General features: G+C 36.4%; 2 protein-coding genes across 2 annotated transcripts; one reads left to right on the forward strand and one right to left on the reverse strand.

Annotated features, from left to right (window-relative positions):
* Positions 1-283: 283 nt before the first annotated feature.
* On the forward strand, positions 284-8,211 carry LOC129900890 (ADP,ATP carrier protein ER-ANT1). The gene is made up of 4 exons (XM_055975970.1): positions 284-483; positions 1,503-1,790; positions 6,555-6,926; positions 7,280-8,211. The coding sequence occupies exons 2-4, from the start codon at positions 1,533-1,535 to the stop codon at positions 7,589-7,591; spliced, it is 942 nt and encodes a 313-aa protein (XP_055831945.1). The 5' UTR covers positions 284-483; positions 1,503-1,532; the 3' UTR covers positions 7,592-8,211.
* A 361-nt stretch (positions 8,212-8,572) lies between these two features.
* Positions 8,573-10,926, reverse strand: LOC129899577 (uncharacterized). The gene is made up of 3 exons (XM_055974585.1): positions 10,086-10,926; positions 9,915-10,000; positions 8,573-9,114 (listed from the first exon to the last, which is right to left on the reverse strand). Exons 1-3 carry the CDS (start codon positions 10,423-10,425, stop codon positions 8,830-8,832), a joined length of 711 nt encoding a protein of 236 aa, XP_055830560.1. The 5' UTR covers positions 10,426-10,926; the 3' UTR covers positions 8,573-8,829.
* Positions 10,927-12,386: the final 1,460 nt, after the last annotated feature.

The following is a 12,386-nucleotide window of genomic DNA, read 5'->3' on the forward strand; positions in this document are numbered from 1 at the left end:
TAAAAATATTGTTACATTTTTATTGAATCTTAAAAAATACATTATTTATAAAAATATTTTTTAAAGAGTCCTGACTACTGTTTAAGCAGCAAAAAACACATATCCCAATGACCATTGTCCATTTATTGGTTAAGTGGTCGATTTTCACATCAAAAGATCTGAATAAGTTATTTTGTGATTTAATCTCAACGAATAAATGTATCGTATAATTAAAATTAATTATAGCTTATCCCAGTATCAAACGAGATAAAAATGAAAAGGAAAATTTATTTTAAAAAAATTGGATAAAGACAAGGGCGAAGTTTATGGGATTGCGCATTTGGACGCCAAAATAATGTGAAACGCACAAAACAACACGGCTCCTCTTCTAATGTATAATGTAAGACATTCAAAAATCCAGAAATTGGTGACCACCCTTCTCTTTCACCTTCCGCCACGCCCCGGTGGTTGGTGATCTCTTCTTCTTCCCCATTGACTCATCAGGTAACTTTCTTTTATTTTTTTATTTTGGCTGATATCTCTCCCTAAATCCTGGATTTCAAGAAAATGTTGTAATTTGACGATAATAGAGGCTTAAATCGACTCATTCAAGAAACCCAACAACGTTATTGTTTGCAAGTTTAAATCTTTATCAATGTACAACCTCGTATAAGGATTGTTATATGGAATTTCCTGTGGAGCTTATAGTTGAAACGTGAAAAAATGTCAGCTTTTAGGAACAACAATAATAATGAAGCCTCAATTCTGAATATGTCAGGCTATTGAGAATGATTGTAAATAGGAAAATATGGAAATTATATTTTGTATTATTGGTAGGTAATATTGGGAACTCAGGTGTTGAAGCATGGGTTGGATGATGAACTTTCACCTCCTTTCATGGGGTCAATTATTCATAAGTCTATCTGGCCAAGCTTTTGTGAAGCCAAAAGTACTTATTTTTGTGAGAAAATATGCTTATTTTACAGAGTTGAGTTGTTTGGCCAAGAGTTTAGGGAAATAATGAGTGCTTTTGAGTTTTGAGTAATAGCATAAGTTGTTTTTCAGAAGCCAAAAAAGTAGCTTATCCCCATAAGCACTTTGGAACCTTGGCCAAACAAAAATTGTTTAGCCAAACACAAACTGCTTTGTCAAAAGTGTTTTTTTCTAAAAGCACTTACAAAATAAACAGACTTTTGAAGCTTGGTCAAACAAGCTTCTGTATCCGTTTTGCTCTTTTTCAGTTGATAAATTTAGGGTCTATAAAATTAGAGATTCTCTAAATGTGACCTTGTGAAAAATGAAGTGAAAATGTTGACCAAGCTTTACTTTTCTAGAAGAAAAGAAAGAATTTTAATTATTATAATAAAGAATCTTCACTTGTTGTATATAGTTGCTTGCATGATGTTTGTGGTCATAGATTGGGATCATGAAGCGATCACCCAATAGGAAAGCAGACATGAGAGGCTTTAGTTGCTGAGTTCTACACTGTTGACATATTTAAGCGCCTCGTGTTGCTTTTGCAGGATTAAGGAGGGGGAAACTTGGGGCCTATAATGGAAACTAGATCGGAAAAATTTTCTGTGGATTTCCTGATGGGAGGAACAGCAGGCATTTTTGCAAAAAGTGCTGCAGCACCAATTGAGCGAGTAAAGCTTTTGTTGCAGAATCAAGGAGAATTAATGAAGAGGGGTCAACTTAAGAGACCATATGTGGGAATTGGTGATTGCTTTCAAAGAGTTTTGCGAGAGGAGGGTTTTTTGTCATTGTGGAGGGGAAACCAGGCCAATGTTATAAGATATTTCCCAACTCAGGTGGCGATTCCTTTTCATCTCCTTGTGATGTTAGGGACCACTATCTCTATATTACTTGACTTACTATATCAGTTATTCGCACACTGAACATTTAACCTTCACGTTTTACTTCCCCCTGAAAAGACACCTAATATTAGATTGATGGGGCCTAACTTATTCATTAAAAATATAGTTGTAATGCTTTAGGGAGTTGGTGTCTCACCTGATTTGTCAGACTAGTCAGCGTTCTACTATTCCCCCTAATAGCCACCAAGGTTTTTGCATAGTTCTGGTTGGTTCAGCTTATCTTGGAGATAAGCTCAAACACTTCTCTTTGGAACTCATTTTCCTTATCCATTTGCCTTGGACGTGTAGATTTCGTGATGATTACTCTACTAAGTCAACCTTTACGGTTTCTTGATTGGATTCACAGTGTTCTCTGAGTGATTTAGGCCCGTTCTGGGCCCCCTGAAACAAGGTCTTTCTTAGCTACCATGTCAACTTTAGTGAAAAACCTGCAGCTTCTTAGTTGATGCTCGTATGTACACGTGACCTAAGATAACCAAATCTAACATTGTCTGCTACAAACTATGCCAAAGCGGCAATTTCAGAGGTCTTTACAAAGCAACCAATAGACCCACCCAACACTCACTTCAATGATGTTTAATGGGAAATTACTCATGCTGGAGTCCACATCTCTCTTACAGTCTCAGATAACAATTCTAAATTATTTCTCCTTACTATTTCATAACATTGAAGGGGAGCCTTGGAGTAACTGGTAAAGTTGCTGCCATGTGACCAGGAGGTCACGGGTTCAAGCCTTGGAAACAGCCTCTGGCAGAAATGCAAGGTAAGGCTGCGTACAATAGACCCTTGTGGTCAGGCCCTTCCCCGGACCCTGCGCATAGCGGGAGCCTTAGTGCACCGGGCTGCCCTTTTTTTTTTTACTATTTCATAACATTGAACTTCTTCAAAATAAAAGCTACAAAAGATCCTGGAAATGCGATTCCCACCTGCCAAACCTGCTCTTTTTAAGAATGATTTTACCCTGTTCCTCAATCTTATTCTGTTTTCCATCCTACTTCACATAAGACATGCATAATAAGGAGGTGTGGGGACAATTAGGCCAACCATTTTGACCAGATATAGGTTCGAATGACCCAAGAGCCCGCCACTCGAAGCCAAATCTTAAGAGGCTAAGAAAAAAGTTAAACAACACAACATCTATCAGCCCCAAGCTAGTCTAGGTTGGCTAAATGAGTCCTCACTATTTGAGGAAAATTGTATGAGTAATTTCAATGATATAAGTGCACAACTATTTATAAAGCAATGCAACAAAAGGAAGTTGCTATTTTTCCTTAAGAAATATTGATTATCCTCCCTGTGATAAGCTTCTTGTATGTTTTTAGTTGTTATAGATAGAAAATATCTTGCACCAAGGGTTATATCTAAGTTCTCTCTCTCTCTCTCTCTCTCTCTCTATATATATATATATATATATATATATATATATATATATATATATATATATGACTAATAGTGCAGAGAAGTTCCCTGATAACATCAATGAAACCTGAGGGTTCATGCTAAGTGTTTTGAGAAATGACGAATAATTGTAGGAGAGTGTCACTATCTTTCATTAGCTGGTGTTATGATAGCTGCATGTATGTATTTACTCGAGGAACTATTCATTAGCTCATGTTGTGTCACTAATATCTAAGTGAGAAATATAATTATTAGTTTGAAACTAAGGTGAAAGGAGAACGCCAATATGCAGTTTGTGACGAGGCAAATGCCCACTTATTGGGGCTTTGGGTCATGAAACGCTTACTCACATGCTCATTCAGGACATTTAGAGCATGCCTTGTGTTATTATAAGTTTGGGCTTGGAGTCTGTCGTTTAAATATTGGTTTCTCCTATTCATTCAAAGTTAGCACCGTTACGGGCAACCCTCCGTGGACTCTACTTATCTGGTTGTCAAGTGGATGTAATGTATCTGTCATGATCCGACCTAGGGCCTAGTCGTAACACGGCGATTGGAATGCGAGGGACCCTAACCATAAGCCATCTTAGCATATATCGCATACATAAGGTAAAGAACACATAAATATGAGTGGAAGTAATCATTAAGTGGGGAATGGGACTAAGGGAAATCAACTCTATAAACGTCCAATCCGGACTACACCAATGAATATCGTCTAAACATGCTTCTAGTCTAGTCTTTGACGGGGGCTTAGAACAAACTCCTAACTCACCCAACAATAGAAGAAAGTGTAAACAATAGTAGCATGAATAAAAGTCTTGTCCTCGGTAGAATGAGGACTTACCAACTTCTTTGAAATCTAAAGCAAATCTCTAGCCATAAGTGGGGTGATCGTGAATGTCGTCCGTCCCTACATTATGAGACAATGTAGGCAAAATATGCGTTAGCACATTTGAATGTACTAACTATGTGAGGTATGCATGAACAAGTAAAGAACGTAATCAATATGCCATAGGATGCATGATCAATCATAATGAACATGAGTATAGTTTAAAAGCAACTTAAAACATATAGAACTCATGGTCAATGCATATAGAACTTCAACTTCCAACTCATAACTTGACATCTCATAGCTTTAACTTGAACTTGTGTAGGATAGGACCTTTAACCGACAACTAAGACCATGCGAGCTATTACATGGAATCCGATAACTCCTGCATCGAAACAGGGGAGACTACCTTGCCAGGGCTTACTCCAAAGGTAACTCAACTCAACTCAACTAGGCTATGTGGATCCACTAGCTAGGCCATGAAGGCAACCTACGTGGGCAACGTAGTTTGGGACTTTAGGTTACTACTAAGATTTCCTTGGACAACTAATTGCGTTATTCGACCGAACCCCACCTAGAAGTCCTCTCGGTGCTTAGTCAATATCCCACGGAAACTCATTAAAACATAATCATAACATATTAGGGAAAGATAGTAACTGCTTATCAATCCATCTTTAAAACATATTAGGAATAGCTCATCTATTTAGTGATTCATAAGAATCCATAACTTCGGTGAGAATTATCCTTATCACCATTTTTAAACATCTTTTGATCGAAACTCTAATCATCATCATAACTTTAACTTTAGAATCATAAATCTTAACTTTAACTCATATAAAACTTTCATTGAAAATCATTTAACTTATGATCAACTCATAAACTCATCTTAAATTCATAATCATAGCTTGAAAATATAGCTTTATGCATGGGCATCTATAATTCAACTTGAAATCATGCATTTCATATGAGAACATGCATATAAAGATCATTGATAACATTTTAAAAAAATGAAATCAAATCAGTCCAATGCAATTCATCAAAACTAGGGTTCATAATCAATTGTAAATTGAATGAAAACTTGAGGAATCTTTGGGACTTCATGGGTGAAAAGAGCCCATGAATCAATCCTCACATACCTTGCTTGAATCTACTAAAGATTGAAGAGGAACCTTGAAGAAATCTGGAAACCTCAGCTTTAGCTTGAAAGAAAAACCTTGAGAGACTTTGTTCTTGCCTTAGAAAATTTTAGGAGAATGAATTGAATAGGAGGGAAATTTGAAGAATTGAATATTTATAGACTTTGAACTTGGCCATAAAAGTGTCTAGGTTCATTGAACCAAACTTGGGAAAAGACACAATTGCCCTTCATTAAAATCTGGAAATTTGGACCTACGAACCAACTCCTACGGGTCGTCGAAGGGATTACGAGTCGTCTAATCGACTCGTCCTGCAGGTCTGAGAAAAGTACCAAAAATTGAGTCTCTGAAGTTTTGGAACGACTCTAGTTTACGACCCGTCATAAAGGAAACGAGCCGTTCTTTGGGCTCGTCCTGCTGGTCCCAAAAACCTGCAAATTGGAGGGTCTCTAAAGTTTTGTCACGAGTCGTTGTTACGACCCGTAACAACTTCTACGACACGTCCTGACAAGCCGTAGACTTGGTCTTAATGGATCTTTGAACAAGGCCTCTGAGGTCTGGTTTACGAGAGGTTCCTACGACCCGTCAAAATGACGACAATTCGTTCTCTTGAGATGTGGAAACTTTTATGAGGGAAACATCTCATTTTGCTTGAGGGGTCACTCTACCACTCAACTTTACAAGCCGTAGAAAGTTCTATGAGCCGTAGAGTGACTTGTTCACGTGGGTCAGTTCAACATTTTGAGAGTTTTCTCCTTGGTTTCAACTTTCCGACTTCCGGGGTCTTACAGTACCAAATATGACTAGATCCAATATGTTCTTCTCATAGCTTAGTCTACTGTATACTGTTGTGTCAGATGTATTGTAGAAGAGTATGGTATGCATATTTCCTATTTAGATTTCTGCCTAGTAGATTGCTCATACACATTTTCAACAAAGAAGATTCTGTGATCTTTGCTGTTATTATTGTGCTGGGATGTGTTCGGTCAAGCTACATTCATCTCATGTACTTAGGGAGGACATTGCCGAGTTTTGGTTGAACATGGGCTGTTAATACTGAAAGATACAGTATATGCGATGCACTCAATCTATAATAAAGTCCTCTTGCATCACTTAAATAGTTTCATGCATTCCTTTTTCCTTTTGTTTCATCCATCATGCTTTACATCCACAAAAAAAAAATCGTCCTCTTCACAATTGCATATAGTGCAAGAATGAATTATGAAAATGAATTATATTTTCATATGCATTTTATCACTATATGCTCATAGATATTATTTTCAATCTCTCAACTAATATAATATTTGATGAGCTTACATAATTGTTTCTTTCACAGGCTTCCAACTTTGCTTTCAAAGGTTACTACAAGAACCTCTTTGGATATTCAAAAGAGAAAGATGGATATTGCAAGTGGTTTGCAGGCAATGTGGCTTCCGGTAGTGCTGCTGGAGCAACTACTTCCATGCTCCTTTATCACTTGGACTATGCAAGGACTCGGCTGGCAATGGATGCTCAGGATTGTCCACTTAATGGTAAACGCCAGTTTAAGGGGCTAATAGATGTTTATGGTAAGACATTGTCAAGTGATGGAATTGTTGGCCTCTATCGGGGTTTTGGGGCCTCAATTTTGGGAATAACCCTGTACCGAGGCATGTACTTTGGGATCTATGACTCCATGAAGCCAATTATTTTAGTTGGACCCTTACAGGTAAATTAGATTCCTAGATTGGCAGTTTTCTGGTTGGAATTTTTCTCTTTGTTATTGCACCGTTTCCTTCTTTTCGATGTAGTTGGCCCAACATAATAAACTATAAACAGCTTGTGCCTGTAGTATGACTTTAAAACATTACTTGCTCAATGTCCCTCGTACGAAGAGAGACAATGGCAAAACAGACAAGGAGAAGGATCAAAAATTGCTATTTATATAAAATTAATGGGGTATTTGTGGGGGGAGGGAGGGAAAATTTGTTATCTTGCTGATCTTCTTTAACAAGGGACATGCATATGACCAGTTAAAGTTCAGCTGCAGAAACTAATTTCAACATTCGTTTGTATACACAGGACAATTTTCCTGCCAGTTTCATGTTGGGTTGGAGCATAACCACTTTCTCTGGGTTGTGTGCCTACCCATTTGACACAGTCCGCAGAAGAATGATGCTAACTTCATTGCAAGCAACAAAGTATAGGAATTCCATGCATGCACTCCGCGAAATTATACGCATTGAGGGTTTTGCTGCACTTTTTAGAGGAGTAAGTGCAAATATGCTTTATGGTGTGGCAGGGGCTGGAGTACTTGCAGGGTATGACAAATTACACCAAATTGTATATAGACCTGCTTATAGTTTTGAGTCTCAGAGAGCCTTCAACAAATAACAGCTTTGCTATGAATACTGTCTGTATATGTATATAACCCTATTTTTGATGCATGTGGAGGGTGAGATGTTAATAGAAGCAGAGGCGTACAAGAGCATTCATTTCACCAACAGTAATGAACAAAAAAGAGAGCACCTACATGCAGGCTGCTTGCGCACAAATGTTATAGCTCCGTGAATATGAAGTTCATCATTTGTGCTACTGTAGATTACTTGGTTAGATGCTGTGGACCATTTGAACAGAATAATGAAGTGCACAGTGGCATACACAATTACACCGTGTAGGAGACTTGGTTGCATCAGACAGTTGCCTCTCCCCTCTTTACTTTCTTATTTTGAAGCTTGGCAAGAGTTCCCCTGTGCATATACAAGAGAAATCAAGGCAGAAGTAATGAAAGGGCCTCCATGCTGTATTTTCTGTACAGTCCATTCTAGATTTTGTTTTCTTTCTTTTTTACCCCGGACTCCCGGTGGAATTAACCATTGATACTATAGGCTTTTCTTTTTCTGTAGACAAATATGTTGAAAGTGCAAATAGTAGATAAATTCACCTGTATAAATGCATAGATTTTCTTGGCATGATATGATTGTTACTTGGTGTTAGTATCTTCACTTTTGTAATATTAGCTCCACCTGAAGTTTGCTTCATTCTTGCTTAGTGATTGCTTTTGTTCCTCTGGTCTTGCCATCAGGATAGAGTACCAGATTGTCTACTTGAATTGTTTTCTCAACCATACATTCTTGCTTTCCTTAAAAACTTGCCCATACTAAGTGTTTACACCAAATCCATTAGTTTACTATGGGTAAATGGTAGATTGAGGCGACAATATCTACTAATTAACTACAATTGTTGATAAAGGTGCATATGATTGATACATGTCATATGTTTGTTGGTTTTGGTGTAAACACCATAAGTGAATAAGTTTTCTCTCTTTGAGCGTTTTAGGTTCTGACCCATGTGAAACCTATGCATTACCAATTATTTTGAGCCAGGAAGAACAGAAGGTATTCATGTTGAAATGACAATAATTTCTTTCATTTTGCAGCTAGGTGCTTCCTGGACAAGACAACATAATCAAAAATAGAATTTACAAGAACCAAAAAAGGTAGATTAGTCAGAAACAACCTCTCTACTTGAAGGGGTAAGGTTGCGTACACACCATACTTCCTAAATTTCACTTTGTGGATTACACTGATTATGTTGTAAAAAAGGTAGATTAAATTATCAATCAAGTTCCATTAAGCCAAAAGCCAAAAGTTGTTATGACGCTTAGTAGTAATGAGATATCCTCCATACTTGCTGCTCTTCCTTCTCACAGCAATTGTCATGCAATGTGCCTTCTGAATACAGTATTCCACAACTCTGCTTCTCGACTTTTTCCTTGACCATATTCTTAGCAGGCGCCACATTATTGATCTTTTCCTCTGTCCTAACACCAGTAAAGAGGCCTTGTGTTGCTTTGCTTCTTCAACCACCACAGGTCCTTTCTCTTTTCCTTCTTGCATTACTATCTCCACTTGCACCTAATGTGATGCAGATAATGAAAAATTAGCAGCAGATTGAATTCTAAGGACTTTTTTCCCAAAATAAGGAAGTCATTGTGCCTTAGAGAGATGTTGGGCTTAACCAACCCAAAGACGTTCTAGTACTTCCATTTTGGGTCGATCTTTCACGTTATTACTCAAAGGTCTCACACCATTAAGAATATCTATTTCAAGCACATCCAACCAAAATAATGTGAATGATCATATTGATATGCATGATGCAGTATTTTCCCATTAACCTTGGCTCAGTAATCGACTCAGGTGAAATAAAAATGGGGAAAAGGTCAATTTTGCCTCTTTATCAAATGCGAAAAGGATCGAATTTACCCTCCGTTATACGCATCCATACAAAAATACACCTGTTGTTACCTATATGGTTCAAATATACCCTCCTCCATTAGGTTTGTTCAAGGTGTACACTCAATCCTATATGACAGTGATATTTTGATGAGGTGGATACCACATAGCATGCCACCTCTACGTTCCAACCCATTTTACTCCCTCCCCTCCACTGGGTCCTTTTTTCTCAAAATTGGGGTAGGGGAAGGGGGTTACAAGGAAGAAACTGAACCTTCACCGATAAGGTGAAAGTTCAGGTAGCCAACCAACTACTCAACTACTAAAATTCCCACTTGGTACATTTGTAAGTTTCCATATAATTTGATTCTGAAACTATTTGGAGTCACTCTAGAGGTCTGCAATTGAATTAGTTTAGGTGAACCAGGTTCCATCAATCAAAATCTAATAGACTAATAATATACTGCAATTCAAATACTTACTCCTGGTTTCCTTGTTTGGCACATATTTTTCATGGAGCAAAGAAGTTCATAGGCCCTCTGATTAATTTCACTGTTGGCTTTTTCACCTACGTCATATTAAACAGAACATAATTAATTATCAAGTGACGGAGCTAGAATTTTAACTGAGGTGCAGGAGTCAGAAGCTTTTACCTTCTTTTGAGATTTTGCTGACATAGAGAAGAATAATAGTATCCTGGCTTTGAACAGTATGTGAAAGTGCCCATTGCAAAGCACAATTGGGATCAAGACTAGGATCAACCACAACCAGGACTCTGTTGTCGCTATTATTATTATTATTGCCACTACTCTCAGAATCCGGCCTCGAATTGACACTGTTGAAGCTCATTTCCGTGCTGCTACATTTACTGTCAGAGTCGTTGAACTTGATCGAGCCCGTTTTCTTGTACGGTTGACAAGGAGAACGGGCTCGAACATGGACAACTGCTCGGGCCATGCAGAATCCGGACAACTTTGTTCGGAACCGATTCATCGTGATCAAATTTTTGGGTAATGGAGAGGGCCAAGAAACAGAGTAAATTTAATTTGATTGTCTCCAATGGGACCAATTTATATATATATTTGATTATATAATGTGTAATACGTGGAGAGAGGAGTCTTGACTTTTTTATGTACTTCTTCCTATCTTTGAATTTTCTAAATGTGGGAGAGTTCTTGACGTACCCACCCAGTAGACTCATAATGACTGGTTGTTGAATTAAATCTGGTATCACATTACTCACTTTGTTCTACTATTCTTCTTCTTAGTACATTATTTGTGGCACACGGAAAAGGCTCGTATAGCTGCAATAGGATTTTAAAAAGATTTAAATTCTACCATTAATAACATTATAGTTAGGCCACCAAATAAGGATTGTAATGGAGTGATAAGTATTCTTCCTTAATTCGGATTTAAGTCGATCTACAATGTGGTGTCGAACACCAAATTAGGCCCATTTATTTAAATTATATATACAAAGATATAGGAATTCCAAGCATTTGTGATTGTAGAGATAAGAATGCAGGAAAGGTAGCACAGAGCAACTACGGCTCGTTGAAATATTTCTTGGTTGTTATGACTAATTCTAAGCCTCGTGTATCACTTTATTTCCTATTTTTCTTTCTTTGTTATCACACTCCAATTTGCCAAAACTAATTTTCTTTTCTGATAAAATAAATTGTTAATGCTTCTCAAATTCTGTCAAATCTTTAATTTGCAAGGATAAAGGGTAAGTATATTGTTATTGTCGTGGAATATAGAGTATTTACACATAATACAATTTCTTTAAAGCAAGTTTTTGTAGTTAAAATAATAAGATCAAATTTGGGATTGGTTTGTTTAGAATTACTAGCAGATCATTTTGGAACAAAAATAAAATATACTGACACACCCTTTTTTTAAAATCGTAGTATACAGTTTCCTACCTATGTCTAAACTCTCGAATATGATTAAAATACGTATAATTTCTGAAATATTTGTCCCATGGTTTTTTTGATTTCTCATATTTGGTGTCTGATACCCGTATTGAAACACGACTAATCTAGATTCACGCCACATATGGTCCCATTCGGGGAAAAAGTGCTCTTTACCAAAAAAAATTCCATAACCAAGACTCAAATCCAAAGGACCAATTTCATCCATTGCACTACATTCTTTGATTGTAAATATTTATCCCTTTAAAAAATCAACTTTATTATATATTGTAGTTTAATAAAGAGTGTCAATTCCCTACATGTCACAAATTTATAGTTTATTCCAATATTTTATTTCAATCTCGATGAACCTAAAGGAGACTTCGATCATTCAACTTTAGCTTCTGAAGAAGGAATCATGCCACTTGAAATTTCGGAATCAAAATTTTAAGTTTATTAAATTTATATATTAAGATATAATTATATAATTTGAATAAATTATTTATATCTAATCTTAGCTTTGTCTTTTGCCTCTTTATTTTTGCGGGCAAGCAAAAGACCAAACTAAAAATTTTTAAGTTTATAAATTTAAATTTTAAAATATTTTTAGCTAATTAAATTCTAAATAAATTATTTATACATATTAAATAAATTTTTTAGATGATCCAATATTGCTGGATTTTGCCTAATCAATAACTTTGATTTCTCTCTAACTTTACATAAACTCATCAATTGGTCTATCAAACTTGTCACTATCTTATAAAGGGATTAAATCTTTTATTTATTTAGATTTATTTATAAAAAAATTTGGCAATATTCTATGTTGAAATTCTAGAAGAGGGCCAACTTCATGCAATCCTTTTCTAATCATTGATGTACCGAACTTTACCACCTTTGATTTACAAGTTGCTTAAAACAGAGTGAGGTTATTATCAGTCCAACCATAAATAAATAAATTGGCTGATATATTATGTTTTCAATCACGATGTGTTTGGTAAGAGAAATATTTTTTCTAAATTTGTTAAAATTGAGAAAAATAAT

The sequence above is a fragment of the Solanum dulcamara genome, chromosome 8 (assembly GCF_947179165.1).
Source record: "Solanum dulcamara chromosome 8, daSolDulc1.2, whole genome shotgun sequence".
Classification (NCBI taxonomy): domain Eukaryota; kingdom Viridiplantae; phylum Streptophyta; class Magnoliopsida; order Solanales; family Solanaceae; genus Solanum; species Solanum dulcamara.